The sequence below is a fragment of the Fusarium falciforme genome, chromosome 4, assembly GCF_026873545.1.
Source record: "Fusarium falciforme chromosome 4, complete sequence".
NCBI classification, from domain to species: Eukaryota; Fungi; Ascomycota; class Sordariomycetes; order Hypocreales; family Nectriaceae; genus Fusarium; species Fusarium falciforme.
In genome coordinates, this window is record NC_070547.1 from 3,188,442 (window position 1) to 3,207,451 (window position 19,010).

Below are 19,010 nucleotides of genomic sequence, written 5' to 3' on the forward strand. Positions count from 1 at the left end.
TGTGATGAGGTCGCGATCGTCGGCGGTTTTGCGTCAAGACCCAGTTCTTTTGGGGTTTCCCAGATCAGCAAAGATGGAGAAGCAGATTGAGGATCAGTGGATGCCTCGCATGCCGCCCAAAAAGACAGGATCTATCAGGAACTTGATCAGGTTGGATATGGGTAGGGCGTCTTCTGGGGAGCCGTCTCCTGGGGTGAAGAGACGTGACGCCGTGGAGCAAAGATGAGAACGGCGCGGAGACTGCGCAACAGGCAGGGTCACCTCGACGTCAAATTGTCTCAGTCCTCGGCTACTATGTCTTGGAAGTTTGTCAAATCAAGCCAAGAACTCCCCCCCGCATGCGTGCGTGGTCGTTGAAGCGGGATGCGGAACGCGGATGCGGAAGCGTTGGCTGGTGTCAACGCCCGTGGTTGAACAATTTTTTGGGTTGGGTAGGACCAAAGCGTGCAATAGAAAAGCCGAGTGACGCGTGGGCGCAGGCTATGAATAGCAGCTCTCGTCTCTCGGCCGAAGGAGGGAGAGAGAGAGATTCCTAACTCACAATCACGCAAGGAAAGGAGCGAGAGCGAGATGTGGATTGCACGAAGCAGAGGGCGCAGAATAGGAAGATCACGGTGCGAGCTGAGCAGAGTGAAGGTCGAGGGAAGAAGGATCGGCGGCAAAGGGAATGGCTTTGACGGGATGTGCGTGCGATAGATGTGACTCGGATATTGGATTGGATTGGATTGGGGATGACGTCGTTTGGAGGTTAAGGGCCAAAGAGTTGCCCCAGGAGCATGTGAGGACCAGGTCACGTCTCAGGCATGCTGATAGCTGCCAGGCACGGGGAATTGGAGGGGGCAGAGCGATGCCCAGCAACGCAAGCAGTTGAGTGAGCGATACGGGGGCAACGAAGCTTTCGAGACGCCAACGGGAGGCTTCACGATACGAGGTGCCTAGATAGAGTATCCGGTGGCCCCGGGGAACGACGGCGGGAGGCTGTGGTGGTTTTGACGAGGAACGAAAGACGGATTCAGGCCAAGCCTGAGAAAAGATGAGGATGGAAGGAGAGGGTTGGGGAGACAGCAAACACCACCGGTGGTGATTTGTGCCTTGGAGTTGATCGGCTTCGAGGGTGTACTAGGGTTTATTCAAGGAAAATGGGGTAAAGAGAAAGAAACAAGAGCCTGAACATGGAAGAGTAGAGAAAAGTCGATGGTGTGAGGCAAGCACACACGGGCAGACTGAAGGTGTCGTCGTCATAATGCTGCGCCGGGTCACAGTGGAGATGGGCCCCCGACCACCCCTGGAAGCTTTGTGCATTGCAGTAGCCCGTCTGCTAACGAGCCCGCACTAACGCCCTGAGGAGCAGCGGGCTATGGCTCCCCACGCGGCCGACGGGCCCCAAAACAAGTTGGCCCAGCGAGCCGCCCAGAACAGGAAACCCTGGCAAGACCCCGGCGTCGACAGCCAGCACAAACGAGGACTAACGTGTGTCAGATCTCGATCATTGGGAGAGGCCAATTGAATGAACCAACCCAAGGATACGGCCTTGTTGCTCGGAGGCTACTGGTCAGTTACCTGTAAGCTGCTCTGATCTGAGGTCTCAACCCTCTCTTGCGCCAATAGCCAGGGGCCCCAGCAACCAACATGGCGTGGTCCAAGGTTTCTTGGACTGAGACCCTCTCAGATGGATGGGATGGGATGGCCTTTTTCCTCCTCTAGAGAGCGCCTTTTCCGTTTCGCATGCTACCTCGCTGACAGCTCGTGACAGAAGGCCGTGATGATGCCGAAGCCCATCATGCTTTCGGAGTGGCCTCTCGACTCGTCGACTCCCGCGGCCAATCACCAGGTGCGCGGGGTAAAATTACTGCACCCTGGCCCCATCGACTTCTTTGTCCTTTTCAGCCGCCCACGTCGACGAGCCCACGCTGTTCTGACTGCGCTGCTGCTTGCGCTCCATGGCTGATGAACCTAGGACAGCTGAAGCTCGGAGCATGGCCCCCTCCACTCTGGCCCAACGCTCCAGGCGCCAAGGAGCTGGAGCATTGGTAGGTTCCAGGCCCACGATTTTTTCTGCTGCAGTAGCCGCGAGATTCAGCACGGGGAGCTGCGAGTATTCGTAAGTCGGTGGATCACGCTCGGTGGAAAAGATGCACCGCATGCGCGGTACGCAGTGTACATACGTATGTATGGATGCAGATGTGCATACAGAGCCCCGTGCCCTCCGGCCCCTGCTGGGACTGGAGACTGGATCTGATCCTTCTGTATAAACATCGTATTGTTGATCTCGTGTCGTGCTGTGGCTTACCCGTTCTGCTTCTGTCGTCCTCAACCTTCTGGATCTCGTGCATGAGCTTTCCACCCCCGGCCCATGGATCGATCTGCCGTACGAGAAGTCAAGCCAGTCATTCGCAAAGCTCGGCAGCCGTTGAGATACCGTCACCAAACAAAGCCACCCGCTAAAATGGTACACGGCGATAGCGCATCCCCCTTGAGACAAGCCTCTAGATGGTATGGGCGCTTCGAGACCTGAACCCCCCCTTCCATTTCCCCCCATCATCTCTCGCCTTCGGACAATTATTTGCGTCATTGGAGATCTTGACCGACTCGACATGGGAAAAACCTCGCCATCCGCGCCTGACAATGTGCCATCACTCGGACGGGACATAGGACCCATGCCCGCGCGGGCGGGCGTGGCATCTGGTGGTGAAACCGTGATATCCGCCAACAAGCAATTGGCAGAACCGCCGCAGCGCAGTCTGCAGTCGGCGAGCCCGTGAGAAGGAAGGGTCCCGGGGTCATGGTCGTATCCGCCATGGATGCTTCCTGGCCATTGTTTGCCTTGGTTCTGCGCCTCTGGCCCCTCAGAGACCCTCAGTGACCCTCTAGACAGGGGGCAGCTGAACACGAACAGACGAGCCACTCGGAGACTTGAGATGCGATCCTGCTGCACCCAGCTCCGCTTATTAACGTGCTCACTCGCCTCACCATCAATGCCTATTCTCCTTGATATAAGACTGCAGCTCCTGCGTGGTGTTGACTGGGCGATTGTTGATGACTGATGGCCAATTTGCTCTTCTAACAACTGCCATCTTAAAGCCAACTCCCCTGACAAGGTTTGCAGATGCTGGAGTCTCATCACACTTAACATTTTGGGCTCAAGGTGATGGAATGAGAAGGACCATCAGGACCACAGGTTGCCGCATTTTCCGTGACGGATTTTTCGGATAGTTTCGCATTATACCTGGTGAGCAGTCACTTCGATACGAGGAATGCCATGGATGCTTGTCAGGCGGAACTATCTGTCAACTTCTTGACACAAGTTGTGCAATTCTCTGCCCCTGTGTCTAATATTCCTCATATAGCAGCAATGAACAGTGAGCAGTCATCCACCAACATATAAAGATCCTCGCAGCTCCCAGTAGAGATTAAAAGCAGTGGTCCAAAGGATCTAAAATGGACTACATGATGTAGAAGTGTCTCGTTTCGGGTGGCTGTCAATATTATGAGCGTCTCTCGGTTGCTTAATGAGTCCAATCAGAGGCTGGCACCAATTTCAGTTTCCACGAAGAAGCTCGTCCATGGGCTTGATCTAAGTAACATGGGATTCCTGATTAAGAGCCAAGTATACATAGCCTGGCGAGAAGTGTAAGACATGGCAGAGCGGAGTGCAGACAGAGAGCGTAGGCTGCAAGCCACGATCTCCAAAATGGGCGTTGCACAGAAAAAGGTCGAACATATCTATCATGGGGCATGCTCAGAGAAATATGCGATTACTTCCGGTTCTCAAGTTTGCGTGATGTGGCCATGGTTATGGTTATCACTTCTGGCCCGGGCTGTTCAAGTTGAACAAGATCTAGGAGCACCAGGGGCCTCATATTCAGTGCTGGTGTGGTCGTTGGCCCGCAAATTCCGCAAGACAATATTCTTAGTGTTATACATTCAGGCCCATCGCCGATTTGTGTTCCGAATGTCAGAATGCGTAGGTAGGTTCCCCCATGGCGTTCTTGTAGTAGCACACACACATGTTTGTGGGCATTGCCATTGGTGTTGTCGGTATTCCAACGTCAAGTTACCAACAATGAGCTTTTCAGGATCATATTTAACACCAGGGGAAAGCACCAGCTATGTTATCACCGACTATGAAGAATGAATAGCTTTCTCAATTGACACTTATCGAAACAATGCCTGGAGTGATTCCGTGCCCCAAGTTGTAAAAGCATCCATGTCGTGACCGGTACCATCAAGACTGAGGTATCAACCCAACAGACGGCATCTATACCTTTTGCGTCAACAAAGAATGCTTCTCGGATGTTTCGGCGAAGACTCATGGTCGAGTTTAAAGTGGGTTGGGTCGCGAACTGATATGATGTGACTTGTGGTCTGACGACATCAACCAGAAGAACCGCATACCCAAATCGACTTTACCTGCAGGAATTGTATCATGGGCGCATTGATATGATCATGACACCACAGCTGTGGTAAGGCCCCGGGAGACTCGACATGGCTGCGATACCCTCCATCAAGCTGGCCAACCTTGCCCGTACGTTTTGCAGTAGTGAGGTGATATGAGAGATAGTCGATAGTCACGAGCTCTTGCTTTTCTGCAGTGGAACCAGAAAGAGTCAGCGTGGTACCGTGAGTGATGTGAGGTGGATTATCAGTGAGTCAGTGGAAAAGATGTCTGGTGAGCAGGACGTATGGATCTCTGAGTGTGTTTCTTAACACTCAATTCATCCTGAATTAACTTTGAGGCTTCTGGTATAACTGAAACGATGTTACTGAGACCAAGTGGCTGAAGTTAATAGTGCTACGAGGGATGCTGAGATATTATGCCATAGTGACTTTAGTGGGACGACGTTGTTGAAGCTGGGTTTTGAAGCCACTCGCAATGTTTAAGAACCCCAATGAGTCAGGTTGCATGAAATGGAAATGCAGTGGAGCTTTGATGCCCATGGCATTTGTCGAGTCAAGGTGTGAAAGCGCCTGGGTGATGGCTCGGCATTGCAAGACCGAGTTTCCGCATGTCGGTAGGAGAAGGGACAACAATTCCGCTTCCGCCTTGACGAGAGCAGACCCGTAGGATAGTACTTGCAGCCACCGAAAGAACTCGAGGCCGGTCGTATGGATCTTGGTCAACTTTTATTCGACAGATATTGGACAATGAGGAGTGGTAGATCTGCGATGGATCTTGATTGATAGACCCTCGGAAGGAATCTCCTAATAGGGTCATGTCTCAAGTTGCTGACTTACATTCTGCATGTCACAGGATCCATCAGATTGAAGATTCCAAAGGAGCCCCAGTTAACAAGGATGATGCTCTGAACATGTTGAAGAACTTGACTGTCGGCTTGTAATTTATCTCCTTGGCAAACTCTGGTCGAGTCACTCTGATTATATCCAATGAGTATGCAAAAAGCAACAACTCTACTCTTATATAACCCCAGCTCAACAATTCGAAATCCCCTCTTGCTTGCCGACTTATTTCCCCTCGGTTCCAATCTCTTCCCTCGGAACCAAGCTCAAATCGGCAACAAAACGAGATCCGATTCCGCAGCTTTAGAGAGAAAAAATGCCCCACCTTCCCATAGTCTGGGGTATGGACCGTACCGGCGATTCCTTCCATCCGCTCTCAACACGGCATCGTCTCCCGCAAATACCGTCCCCACCTTCGTCACCGCCTTCCAGAAGCAGAAGACCTACCCGGGGCGATTCGGGGGTCACTCGGGCGCCGGTCTTCGGTTTCCAACGGTGGGAAGGCCACCATTTTTAAATCAAGGACAGCTTCCCCTCTTCAAAGCCAGGTTTGCCTTGTTGAGACCTCTTCCGCAATCCCCTCCCCCTCCCCCTCCTCCAGCTAGAGACCTCGTCGCGAGGTTTCAATTGCTCCCTCCTCGTTGAGAGCATCGAATCGCAAAAAAATCGGTGTGTGTTGGGTGTAGCTAAGCGCGCACCAAACCCAGAGTCGCCATGTCTTCCGGCGACAACTCGCTCTTTGCGAGGCACTACATCGACTATGTCTACATGCCTGGCCTGCTCCTCATCGTCGGAACCCTCATCATCAAGAAGGAGTGGACGCCCTACGCCGCCCTCGTCGCCCTCGCATTTGGCGCCTACAACTTCCTCGCCTTCCGTGAGCTTTTCCCTGTCCCCAAAACTTTTTCTCACATTCCCCGCTCTTGGGTGAAGCTTGTCGATGTCGTCAGCTAACCAATCGCAGAGGTGAAGAAGGTCCTCAAGCCTGATGTCTTCCAGGAGTTCGAGCTCGAGGAGAAGACCATCATCTCGCACAATGTCGCCATGTAAGTTTTTAGCTGCCAACGCAATTGACGGCTCAATTGCCTTGCGCCACGAAATGCGCCCGCGCGCTGACAGCTCGACGATAGCTACCGCTTCAAGCTCCCCAGCCCCAAGCACATCCTCGGTCTCCCCATCGGCCAGCATATCTCCATCGGCGCCCCCTGTGTCCAGCCCGATGGTTCTACCAAGGAGATTGTCCGCTCTTACACCCCCATCTCTGGTGACCATCAGCCCGGCTACTTCGACCTTCTGATCAAGTCGTACCCCCAGGGCAACATCTCCAAGCACATGGCCTCGCTCGTCGTTGGCCAGAGCATCCGCGTCCGTGGCCCCAAGGGCGCCTTCGTCTACACTCCCAACATGGTCCGCCACTTCGGTATGGTCGCCGGTGGCACTGGAATCACCCCTATGCTCCAGGTCATCCGGGCCATCATCCGAGGCCGCGCTGCCGGAGACAAGACCGAGGTCGACCTCATCTTTGCCAACGTCTCGCCCCAGGACATCCTCCTCAAGGAGGACCTCGACTCTCTCGCCGCCCAGGACGCCGGTATCCGCATCCACTATGTCCTCGACAAGCCTCCGGAGGGCTGGACTGGTGGCGTCGGCTATGTCACCGCCGACATGATCACCGTGGGTGCCTCAATCTCTAGCCTCAAAGACCTGACTCGCTGACAATCAATCCTGCAGAAATGGCTCCCCAAGCCCGCCGACGATGTCAAGATCCTCCTCTGTGGACCTCCTCCCATGATTAGCGGTCTCAAGAAGGCCGCAGAGAGCCTTGGCTTCAAGAAGGCCCGCCCCGTCAGCAAGCTTGAGGACCAGATCTTTGCCTTTTAAGCGCATCGATTTACCAACCCAAGCTTGATCATCCGCCCAGGGTTTCCATCAGCATTAACCCGTAGAGAGATAGTCGTCTATCGGCAATCTCACGCTTAGAAACAAGAGAGAGGGGGGCGGACGGGATGCATGTACCTCTGACAAGCAAGCCTAGATAGGCTGGAGCACTGTCATGTCATAGCAAAATGATGAGGAATATGTTGACGCAAGGAAACGAAATGTAGATTCACATTAGTTATATACCAAGACTTGATTGGCGTTGACGGAGTCTGTTTCAAGACGACCTCCCCAGGCAAGACAAGACAAGATAAGACATCAGCAATTGCAAGCACGCTTTCCATTGTCACCAGCCCCAACTCGTCTAGCATTATGATATAGTACAAATAGCATAGCCCCAAACTGCACTGCACTGTAAAAACCCCAATATTTTGTGTTAGGGCTTGGTAGGTAAAGGTCACATTCTGAGCACCCAACTTGTCTTGCCCCTTATTCCTCGTCATCGTCCGCGTCCGCCATGCTCGTGTCTGCGCGACGAGGCTCTTCATCCTCATCGCCAGACGCACTCTTGGCTGGAGCGGGGGCCTCCTCTTCCTCCTCGTCATCACTCTCGACGACACGTCCACGACGGGATCGCTTGTGCTGTTGGCGCGGAGCGAGCTCCTCATCGTCGTCGTCATCGCCAGCCCCCTGGTTGGCCTCCTCGTCAACGTCCATCTTGTCGTCGTCGACGGCCCTTTCATCTGCCTCTGATAGAGGTGTCTCCTCTCTTTCCATATTTCTTTCAGCACGTTCGAGCGCGTCGTCGTCGTCTGAATCATCACTGTTATACACCAACTCCTGGCTCTTGTACTTCTGGGACTCCTTCTTCCCAAGACGGAGACGCTTTTTGGGCTGAGTCTCCTCCTCCTCTGATTCGTCATCTTGACGGTCTCCCTTCTTCTTCTTCTTTCCTCCTGATCGCTTCGGCTTGCTCTCGCCGGAAGCTCGGGGTGCAGTCTTGCGCTTCCGCTTGATCTTTTCTCCCGTTTCGCTGTCCGTCGTCATCTCAGCCTCCATGCGAGCGCGCTCCTCTTCGGCTCGCTTCTCAGCCTGCAGTCTGTCTCGCGCAGCGATGGCTTCGCGCTCCTTCTTGATTTTGTCTTGTCGCTCTTTCTCCTCTTCGAGCACCTTTTGGCGTTCTTCTTCACGGCGCTTAAGCTCCAATTCTCGCTGAGCCTTGGCTGCTTGGATCTTCTCCTTGTTCTTCTCCTCCCACTCCTTTTGCTTCCCGATGGCTCGCTCCAGTTGCTTACGCAGTGTGTTGCGGGCCATGTTAGCACGCTGTTCGACATCGTGCTTGGGATAAGGAGTCTGAGGGTGAGTGGCAATCTCATCCAGGGATGTGATGGCAGCCTCAAGCCCTTCGGCGGCCTTCTCAAGCTGCTCTGCTGAGCGCTTGTTCTCCGGCAGGCCCTGAATCATTGTGACGAGTTGAATCTGCACAAAGGCAACATTGAACTTGTAGTGAACCTGCTCGGGAGCAACTTCAAGAGCCTGTATTCCAAGATCAGTATGACAACGATTTGCATTGACGATGTAAAAACGTACCTTCTGAGCGCATTCGAGCGCCTTGTTGTATGCATCGACGTCGCGCTCCGTTCGGCCACGGTTCAGCCAAGTTCGTCCCAGGCAAGCGAGGATCACAGGGTCATTAGCCTTGCCATCTCGCGAGAGGGCGATCTCGTAGTGCTCGATAGCCTTCGAGTACTGCCTCAGCTCGGCATAGATGTGACCCAAGTTGACATATAGATGCGAATCCCTAAGGGTTTCCCGGACCTTGTTAAAGATGCCGAGTGCGGACTTGTAGTCCTTCTTGTCCTCCACAAGGGCAATGGCGATACCCTGTGCGGCATATGCGTTCTTTGGATCCAGGGACAGAGCCTTCTCAAAGAACTCAACAGCCTTGCCGTACGTTGCGCTCCTCTTTTGCTTCTCTGATTCAGACTCGCGGCGCATCTCTCGGGCTTGAATCAGGTACAGGTTGCCCATTCCCACCAGAGCATGCCGGTCATGCTTGTCGTAGTTTTGAAGAGTGTGCTTGTAGTGGCGGAACTCCGGGTCCTCGACGATGTTGGAAGGGCGTTTCCTTGAGTGCACTCTGCCGAGATACCAGCCATAGAGGGCACGAACCTCGAGGTCGGTGTTGTTCTCCTGGTACAACTTGGCAACAGCATCAGGGCCTTCCTTGTTGGGGTTCTTCCTGAGCTTGATGTAGGCCAGTCGCGCGCGAGCATCCGTGTAGTCGTCGTGACGGGCCAAAAGTCCTTCATAAACCTCGACAGCCTTGTCCGTAAGTCCTCGTGACTCGTAGCTTCTGGCGAGGTTGAAGCTGATGGTGGACACAAGAGCATCCGTGTCCATGTCAGGGTCCTTCTCGCCAATCTTGATGCAAGCGCCCAAAGCAGCCTCAAACATATCACTGGCGAGCTCGTGTTTCTCGGCTTGCGAGTGGAAGCAGCCGATGTTGTTCAGCAGTTGGGGAGGCAGAGACTTGCGAAGGGCAGCCTTGATCTCCGCCTCATCGGTGACATCTTCCGGGCGTTCTGAAGGAGGGACCTGGTCCAGCTCAAGCTGTTCCACCTGTTGCAAGCACTGCAGGGCCTTGTCAGGGTGATCTGTCTCGTACAGGCGTGCTAGATTCAGTAGGACTGATGCATCTGGCGCCAGTGTCTTCTTTGGGTCCTTCCATGCATTTCGGGCACCTTCAAGAAGGGTGATGGCCTTCTTGAGCTCAGCAGATTTATCTTCCTTGCTGTCGCTAACCTGGTTGGCGAAAACTTCCTCGGCATACAGAGTGCCCAGAAGGATCATGGCCTCGTGATTCTTTGACTGCTGAATCATCTTCTCCAGGCGGAGTTTGGCTTCTCCAAGGTCGTTCTTCAAGACTGACAGCTGCGCAACTCCAAACTTGGCGGGAAGGTAACCGGTCTCTGTTCCTCCTCGCGCATCATCGGCACGACGGTAGTAATCGGTGGCGCGCTCGGTGTTACCGCTATAATGCTCCTTTCTGGCCAGAAGATACCAGCCATCACTGGCAATAGCGTTGACGTCCGTGTACTGGATGGCCTTGTGTGCGAGCTTGTCGGCGTTGTCCCATGCCTTTCTCGACAGGAAGTAGTTCGCAAAGGTAGAGCAGGTCAGAGGAAGGTCCTTGTCGAGCTTGAAGGACTTTTGTGTGTACTCGGTCATGGCCTTCTTGTAGAGTTTGAGGAATTCGTCGCTGTTAACGGGAACGTGGCCGCTGGCGTCAAGATAGTACAATCCGAGGAGGATGTTGGCCACCTTAGAATTGGGGTTGATCTCAAGGCATCGCTCCCATGCCATCTTCGCGTCATCCTTGAAGCCAAGTTGCCAGAAGCAACAGCCAATGCCGATTCGAGGATCTGGGTCAACCAAATCGGGCATCTTGTGCAAAACATCTTGGTAAATCGCAAGCGAATCGGGGTACTTGTGCATAGAAAACAGGGCCCGCGCTTTTCCCATCAGAGCCAGCATATTCTTTCCCTGCGAGACCCTGAGAGCATCGTCAAAAGACTTGACGGCAGTCTTCAAGAGCTCATGCTTCTCTGAACCAATACCACCAGCGGTCTTGGACGGGGCTTGCAGCGACGCTCTCAAAAGCAATAGAACACCTCTAGCGAGGAAAATGGGTGGGAATGACGGGTTCAATCGGGCGGCGTCGTTCAGAGAAGATGTCGCGAGCTGGAGGTAGTACTCCTTGGTCTTGGCTTCGGATACTCTAGTGCCGTCGGGTGCAACTCGAGGCGCCTCTCGACTCTTCCACAGATACATCCAGCACAGACAGCAGATCATGCTAACCTTATCACGCGGGTTTGTGCTGTTGCTCTGGATGGCGCTTCCGCCTCGGAGGAGCATCTCGATGGCATGGTCGATCTTGTGTTGTTTGGCATATGCCAGAGCGACCGTCATCCAGTATGTCTTGGCGGCGCGTTCGTTTTCGAAAAGGGTACAGAGCTCGGTGGGATCATCGACCAGGTCCTCGAGATCGATCTCGACGGCTTCGTCCTCTTGGTCGCCTTGCACGGGGATGTCGATGGCAGAAGGGATATCGGTGAATCGAGTGCTGACTGGGCCAGCAGGGGCGTCGCCGTTGACACCGTTCGCGGTGCCATTCTGCTGCGTGGCCATGATTATCGAAGGAGTGGGAGGATGAAAAGGTGCTGTGTTCGTTGTGAAGCGAAAGCTTTGGGTGGAGGAACGCGTCGCTCGGAGCAGCTAGCAATGCGCCTCGAATCCAGGGACGATCAGCGCATCGGACGGTTCAGAAATCAGAGAGCATAATCAATCGCAAGAATCGAAGGAGCGTTTGCGTGGCTTGAGACTGCGCTGGCGACGAGAGGGCGGAAGGATGATGGTCGCGCAAGACGTTTTGTCGTGTTAGTTTTGTTGCATCGCAACTGAAGCGAGAGAGAAACTGAGAACCTTGAGTTGCACCTCCGTGGCGGTACGTACTTGCGGGGCGGAAGGCGGCTCGCTGATTGGTCATCGGCGGACGGCGGCACTCAGCTGGGAAAGAGCCCCTGTCCAACGCCGCTGCCTCTAGTTCCAACTTCAACCGTACATCCATTTCTACATGCACGAACCTTTGCAATAGCAAATTGTGCCAAAATCTTGATATTTGTTATCAATTCCATATTTTATGGTCTTTCTCTTGAATTTCTCACAACATCTCCTAAGCATGGACACGTTAGCGGACGCACATATAAAAGTATACTCAGCACAACTCCTTTTGCTCCAACTGCGAACAACCACAACATCTGGAGTTTTCGCATCTTTCAGCATAGAAAATTCCAAGAACTTGTTTCATCAAGTTCAAAAATAACCTATATTTTCCTTAATGCTCTTAAGGCCATGTACCTTCCACAGAAAACTTCCCCTTACCCGAGCTTGGCTGGTCGTCGGTGGGTTATGAGGACTACAGGAGCACGAAATAGATTGCTACCACAAGAGAGGGTCGAAAGGTATTCTCAGTACGCCTCAGTATATATGATTCAATATTCTGGTTCTTTTATCTCTTGGTTCATGTCTCAATTCCCTTGCAACAGTCGATACCTGAGTGTTTATGCCCAGCAGTGCCCCAGAGCAAGCTCGGTAGGTATCAGCTGGCAACCACCGTTCGCCAGTGGCAGCTTTCTTGAAGAGCTTCAACCTTCTTCTTTCTATCTTCTCGACCCTGTTCGCCTTTGCCCCATTTCTCCCTCTTTTCTAACATTTCCCACACATCGACGCAAGACAGCTTTCCCTCGCTCCCGAATGCCCTAACAGTTCGTTGGACGCTTTCACATTCCCAGATTGACTTTCCTATCGCGACCGTAACTATCTCAACAGATTGAATTTGCAGCAGCAATGACTCCAACCGGCGGGGAGCAGATCACGGCCTCACAGCATGTATCTCCCCTCGGTCCCCGCGATAACCAATGCTCAGGATGGAAATGCTTGACAGAGGCCGAGCAGTGCGGAATCATTTTCAGCATAGTCATCACCTCGATTGTTCTCGTCCTTGCTTACATGTACTACCTTGGCAGGATCACTTCAGCGCATCAAGAAATCGTGCTTGCCCGTCGCCGTCGTCGTCGACGCAGAGAACGCCTTGCGAACATCTCGGTGTCACAACTACCCGCCGTCCCGCAATATCCAAGCCAGTCTCAGCAGGTTGTCTACCAGCCGGTGTTTTATAGTCTGGGTAGCACCCCGTTTTCACCTCCACGAGCTCAAGTGCCTCCAGGGCCGTTTCCTCCCCAGCCCGTTCCAATCATCTATTCAACATCAACAATCCCACCTCACCCAGCCTTCGTTGCTGTTCCCCATATTCAACAGGGGAGCCTACGGAACAGCCCACGGAGCAATCCACGCGGGCGATCTGTCCAACGCCATCCACCATCTGAATCCTCATACCCTTCACCTTCCCCATCCCAATCACAAGGGTTGCCTCCTCGACAACCAACTTGGCGTCAGAGGCTCTGCCGAGCTTTCGGGCTCCCCGTGGGAAGAGCTTCAACGATAGCCAGCTCGGCTCCGGGAACTCCTGTTAGATCCCGGTCTGCCTCAGCAGGTGGTCGCGAAAACATAAGACGCAGCTTATCTACGTCCAACCGTGCTGAGCATAGTCACGTATTTCGCAAGAGCCAAGAGTCTCGTCGGAGCCGCGGCCGCTCAGACAAGGCTCGTCACAGCAGCGACCATGATCGAGAGGATGAGCCGAGACCCGAGTCTCCTGACACCAATGTTGCGACAGTCCATAGTGACGATTACCAATTGAATCCCATCCCAGAACCAGTTTCCGATGGACGTGGCCCTGTCAGAGATGAGCAGTGGCCACTAACGACAATACCCCAAGGAAAGGAAAAGGGGGGCTCCAGCAGCTTGGGCAGCGACATCTACTCAGATGGAAGGCAGACCCTGCCGACAATTTCGTCGATTCGACCAGCTTTCGACACGAGAGCTAGGCCAGCTCATCTACCTGAAGAGTTAGGTGGAGGTTCTTACACGCCCGTGGCTCGACCAGGGACGCCGACTGTCAGTGAGGGCAGGGAGATGCGGGCTAGTGTGTATCGAAACCACAGAGGTCGTGAAGACAGGAGGAAGCATTGGGAAAAGTGAGTAAACCCTTCAAAGCCGACTTGGTGTATTCTAACTCCAAGCTCTAGGGTCGTCGACCCTAGCCAAATGACGGATGATGGTCCTGGACCTCTACCGCCTCGACGTATCCACCAAGGAGGGGGGAATTATTATGCGGTTTGACGAGAGGTAACAGCAGATGCTGTGAAACGGAGCAGTGCTCGTGAACTTTGGAGAATGTTTGCTAATAGGTGAGTTGTGAGAGTCATTTTGGTGGTCAAGGGGGTTAGAATGAGAACCTCACATTGGAGGCCAGTCCAAGTTAGTTTGTTGGAGTTTTTGTATAATAGCCCGCAGCTCCGCAGAATCATCTCGACCACGTTGTCTTTGTGGAAGCACAAGGGTGAAGGGCTGGTCATATATGCAGCTCGGCGTAGAGTTACGCAAGGTTCAAACAATGGACATGGATGGAAAGCAATCACCAAGAACTACTACATGAGAACCGACATGAATCCTATTGTATCTGATTGGCCGAGGGGAGTTGGGGACATCATCATCACACACACTTGACACGTCCCTGAACGATCCATGAAATGGATGGAACATTCAGGCGGCGACAGCGCTAATCCCAGTCTGCACTTGAACGGACCCACTACAGGTAGAACCACTTCCGGAGCTCTTGGGTGGTGGCCTTGGCGCAGAGCCACCTCATCCCTCCCCCAATCCCCCAGCCAGAGCCAGAGCCAGAGCAAGAACCAGCCCAGCCCAGCCCAGCCCGCCAGCCCCATTCAACGTCATCCTATCCCATTCACATCCGCCGACACCGCCGCCGCGACGCCTTTTCGCCCTCCATCGACTCCGCCTGTGAATGGCGTAGAATGGCTGCTCCCGTCTACATCACACTCTCTTGATCCCTCTGATGCACTGATTCAACCATCGCCTCGCTGCATTCTTACTTCGCAACCTATCCCAGCTGCCCCTCCCCCACTACCTATCTCTACCCTCGGCACGTCTGGAGCTTGCCACGACCCGACCTCTTTCTCCAGGCTCCAACTTAAAGACACCTCAGCTTGCGAAACACTGCACGTCTCCAGCTTTCGACGCGATTGCAGAGACAAACCGTCGCCATGTGGAACGACGAAGACAACAATCCATACGGCACTAGCTTTGACCGCCGGGATTCGCAATCGTCGTCTGTCAACCCGGCTTCCCCGACCACTCGTGATTGTGAGTATCTTCATACCTGTATCTCCAGCGCTGTCGCCTGTGGCACAAGATGGAATCTGTCGTTTTCGGCGATGAGGAGAACATTACTGACGCGTACATCGTGGTAGACCATAATTTCGAGCCTCCCCACACGCCAACTTCTGGCAGCGACGACGACCAACATGGTCAATTTAGCCATGGGGGAGCTCAAGCCGATAGTGACGAAGAGGTCTCGAGGGATGATGCCGGGCCCCGGCGCAAGCCTGGCGGCTACGACAGTCGAATCGAGCAGATCCTCTACGAGAACCCTGACCAGTCTATCTTGATTACCGAAGCAGGCAAGAGCCTTGAGAGTGGTGGCAGGTATATCGTATATACTATTCGCACCGGCGTATGCTCCCACTTGTCCCACTCCCGTGCGCCGCTTCTGCTAACTTTCACTTCAAGGACCTGGAAGTGCGACGTCGATATTCGGAATTCGCCTCCCTGCGCGATGCCTTGACTCGTCTGCACCCTACCCTCATTGTCCCCCCCATCCCCGAGAAGCACACAATGGCCGACTACGCTGCGAACCCAACAAATGCGAAGCAAGACCAGCAGATTATCGATCTGCGAAAGCGCATGCTTGCGGTCTTCCTGAACCGTTGCCGCCGGATGGACGCCATTAGAACTGACGGAGTCTGGTGGAGATTCCTCGATCCTAACGCCAGCTGGGTATGTCCAGACCTCGATAGCTCGATCATCGTTGCTAATGCCAGAGCAGAATGAGGTTTTGCATTCACATCCCGTAGCATCCATCCCCAAGTCAGTCCTGAAGGCGCCCCCGCTCGATACTGCGAACCCAACTGCCGCCCATAACTTTCTACCTGTTCCAGCGGCATCGGCAAAGCTCAAGACAGTGGCTGGCGCCAATCACGACAACAGCTCTGGTCATATTCAAGCGGGACCTCATGCTTTTGGCCGATTTCCACCTGAGGCGCATAACCTGAGCGAGCAGGAGCTGGACCCCTACTTCATCTCATATGAGTCGTCGATCAAAGAGCTCGAGCAGCTCCTGACTGGCCCCATGGAGAAGGTCAACCGTCGAACCCTGAGCCATCTTTCATCACTGGCAGCCGATCTTTGCGAGCTTGGGTCCGTTTACAATGCATTCGCTGTTTCAGAGCAGGCTCCGTCTCTTGGACCAGCCATCGAGCGAGTTGGTCAGGCCGCTGACCTCTCGTACATTGCGACAGAAGAGCTTTCAGGGTCTCTCGGCGCCAGCTTCGCAGAGCCGATGCGAGAGAATGCGCAGTTTGCAGGTGTTGTCCGGAGCGTGTTGAAATATCGCGTGCTCAAGCGCGTCCAGCAGGATCTAACCACCGAGGAGTTGAACAAGAAGAGAGCACTGCTGGACCAGCTAGAGCGGAGCGAAGCCGAGGCTCGACGAATTGAGAACTACCTATCGAGCAGCCAACAAATCTCCCCCCCGCCAAAGCGATCGGCGAGTCTTAAGGAGCCCGCCTCTCACCAGCGACGGGATGGTGGTCAAGAAGACACGGAATCTATCGATTCCGACTTTCCTCCGACTCACGGCGATTTCCCATCATCTGCACCCTCGGCAAGCCAGGGGCTACCGGAAAGGAGCACCAGTGTGCCATCTCACAAGAAGATGCCTAGTGGGAACTCAATAACGAACAAGATCTTTGGACCCATCCGTCACGCAGTTCAGGGAGTTGTCGATGTCGACCCGGAGCGGACACGACGCGATTTGATCGGCAAGACAAGGGAGAGCATTGGTCAATTGGAGCAGGCTCAAGTCGCTTCGGAGCGAGATGTCAAGGAGGCCAGCGCTAGTGTTTTGCAAGACCTGAAGCGGTTCCAGAAGGACAAAGAGGAGGATTTGCGACGGTACATGGTAAGTTCTACCCGCATTCGAAATATGAAAAGGACAAGCACTAACGTCAAGTAGCTCGCTTATGCGCAAAGCCAGATCGAATGGGCAAAGAAGAGCAAGCAGCAATGGGAAGAGGCTCGGGCAGAGGTGGAGAAGATTGAGGAGTCATAAGGGGACTGCTTCGTTATTGATAGTCGATGGAATAACTTCAAAGGAGTCAAGAATGGGAGGAGGCAAAAGGACCTCGGACTAATTCGCGTGGACGATTCTCTTCACGATGGCGTTTATCAGGGGGTGTCGCGTGTAAAGTAGACGGCTCTTGACCTTGAACCGGGCCCAGCAACGGTCGCCTTTGGGCCATCTTAGGTAGAGCTGCATTCTATTGCCACATCCAGCAAGAGTTGTGTTGTTGAAAGAAACCTCAGTATTTCCTACTTGGTGTTGATAGACGGTGATCAGTCCAAGTACTATTCATGGGTATTCCAATGATCAACCGCAAGAAGGATCATTCTGGCCCATGATAATATTGCGCAACTTCGAATCGACACAAACAATACAGGCTCCGTCATTTGACTCTAGGCTACAGCAAATATCTCTAGATAACCCAACAAATGTTTGATAACCTGTGGTCGACAGCCAGCAGCTCATGTGGATCCCAAAGGAGCCTTGAATGCACCTCTAGGTGGGGAGCTACCTCTACGTGGCAGGCCAATGAGGGGTCGGCCCTTATCGATAGGAACACTGGTTTGCGACTCAGTTGCCTGTCGCAAGCTCATCATCCAAGTTGAACCCTCCATTGACAAAGACTCTTGACCGTAAAAACACGTCTCTTAAGCGCCGCCCTTTAAAAGTATTCGAACTCACGAAACAATTCCACTCACATCACACATGGATATCATCGAAATCACGCTCAACTCAACATGAATCAACAAGATGGACCCATCACCTCCATCGCCGAGCCCGGCATCAAGGCCAACTTTGAGATGCGCAAGGAGCTGCGAAGCAAAGTCTCGGCGCTGCTGGAGAGAAACTCGATGAGTTTTCCCGGCGCGCAGCCTGTGAGCTTCGCCAGACAGCATCTAGACGAGCTCACTAGACAAGAGTATGCCTCCAACTCCAAAGCTGGGCCTCGACGCGCCTCACGACGGTTACTGACCCAGTGGCATTTAGTTACTACGTCTGCGAAAAGTCGGACGGCATCCGATATCTCCTCTATTCACATATCGATAACAACAACCAAGAGGCGCACTACCTGATCGATCGCAAGAACGACTATTGGTTCATCCCCAACCGAAATCTTCACTTCCCCCTCGAGAACGACCAAAGCGCATTCCACACTTCTACACTGGTCGATGGCGAGCTGGTCTGGGACAGTCTACCTAGCGGCAAGAAGGAACCCAGATTCCTCGTCTTTGACTGCCTGGCCATGGATGGGAACAAGCTTATGGATCGAACCCTCGACAAACGGCTGGCCTACTTCAAAGAGCGACTATACACGCCATACAAGAGGTTGTTCCAGGACTTTCCCGATGAGCTCCAGTTCCAGCCCTTCTACGTCGAGATGAAGCCCTTCCAGCTGGCCTACGGCATCGAGATGATGTTCAAGCAGGTCCTGCCCAGCCTCAAGCACGGTAACGATGGCCTCATCTTCACTTGCCGCAACACGCCCTACAAGAACGGCACCGACCCCCACATCCTCAAGTGGAAGCCCCCGGAGGAGAACACGGTCGACTTTCGCCTGCGCCTGACGTTTCCCCTGGTGGAGCCTGACGAGGAGGAGCGCAGCGAGGGCATCACCGAGCCGTTTGTCGACTACGACAGCGTGCCCAAGTCTGACCTGTGGGTCTACCTCGGCGACAGCGGAGAACGGTACGAGCGCTTCGCCCCGGTGTACATCACCGAGGAAGAGTGGGAGATTCTCAAGAGCCTGGGCGATCCTCTGAACAACCGCGTCGTCGAATGCAACCTCGACGACCAAGGACGGTGGCGCATCGTTCGCTTCCGTGATGACAAGAGCGAGGCCAATCACACAAGTACGGTTAAGAGCGTCTTGGAGAGCATCAACGATCGCGTCACGGAGCAAGACCTGTACAAGGCTGCAGGCCGGATACGGGACAACTGGAAGGCCCGCGCCGCTCGGGAATCCCGGTGAGGCACCAAAAGCAGCTCGAGAAGCTCAAGGCCCGCTGGT

General features: G+C 53.8%; 4 protein-coding genes across 4 annotated transcripts; 3 read left to right on the forward strand and 1 right to left on the reverse strand.

The window, feature by feature from the left end:
• Window positions 1–5,952: 5,952 nt before the first annotated feature.
• Window positions 5,953–7,119, forward strand: NCS54_00571300 (NADH-cytochrome b5 reductase; the record flags this gene model as incomplete). The annotated part of the gene is made up of 4 exons (XM_053151204.1): window positions 5,953–6,115; window positions 6,203–6,284; window positions 6,369–6,912; window positions 6,970–7,119. The coding sequence occupies 4 exons, from the start codon at window positions 5,953–5,955 to the stop codon at window positions 7,117–7,119; spliced, it is 939 nt and encodes a 312-aa protein (XP_053007179.1).
• Window positions 7,120–7,605: 486 nt separating this feature from the next.
• NCS54_00571400 (Hypothetical protein) lies at window positions 7,606–11,307 on the reverse strand (the record flags this gene model as incomplete). The annotated part of the gene is made up of 2 exons (XM_053151205.1): window positions 7,606–8,652; window positions 8,707–11,307. 2 exons carry the CDS (start codon window positions 11,305–11,307, stop codon window positions 7,606–7,608), a joined length of 3,648 nt encoding a protein of 1,215 aa, XP_053007180.1.
• A 3,557-nt stretch (window positions 11,308–14,864) lies between these two features.
• Window positions 14,865–16,990, forward strand: NCS54_00571500 (Sorting nexin-41; the record flags this gene model as incomplete). The annotated part of the gene is made up of 5 exons (XM_053151206.1): window positions 14,865–14,964; window positions 15,072–15,334; window positions 15,391–15,657; window positions 15,707–16,840; window positions 16,895–16,990. The coding sequence occupies 5 exons, from the start codon at window positions 14,865–14,867 to the stop codon at window positions 16,988–16,990; spliced, it is 1,860 nt and encodes a 619-aa protein (XP_053007181.1).
• Window positions 16,991–17,739: 749 nt separating this feature from the next.
• Window positions 17,740–18,971, forward strand: NCS54_00571600 (MRNA-capping enzyme subunit alpha; the record flags this gene model as incomplete). The annotated part of the gene is made up of 2 exons (XM_053151207.1): window positions 17,740–17,921; window positions 17,990–18,971. The coding sequence occupies 2 exons, from the start codon at window positions 17,740–17,742 to the stop codon at window positions 18,969–18,971; spliced, it is 1,164 nt and encodes a 387-aa protein (XP_053007182.1).
• Window positions 18,972–19,010: the final 39 nt, after the last annotated feature.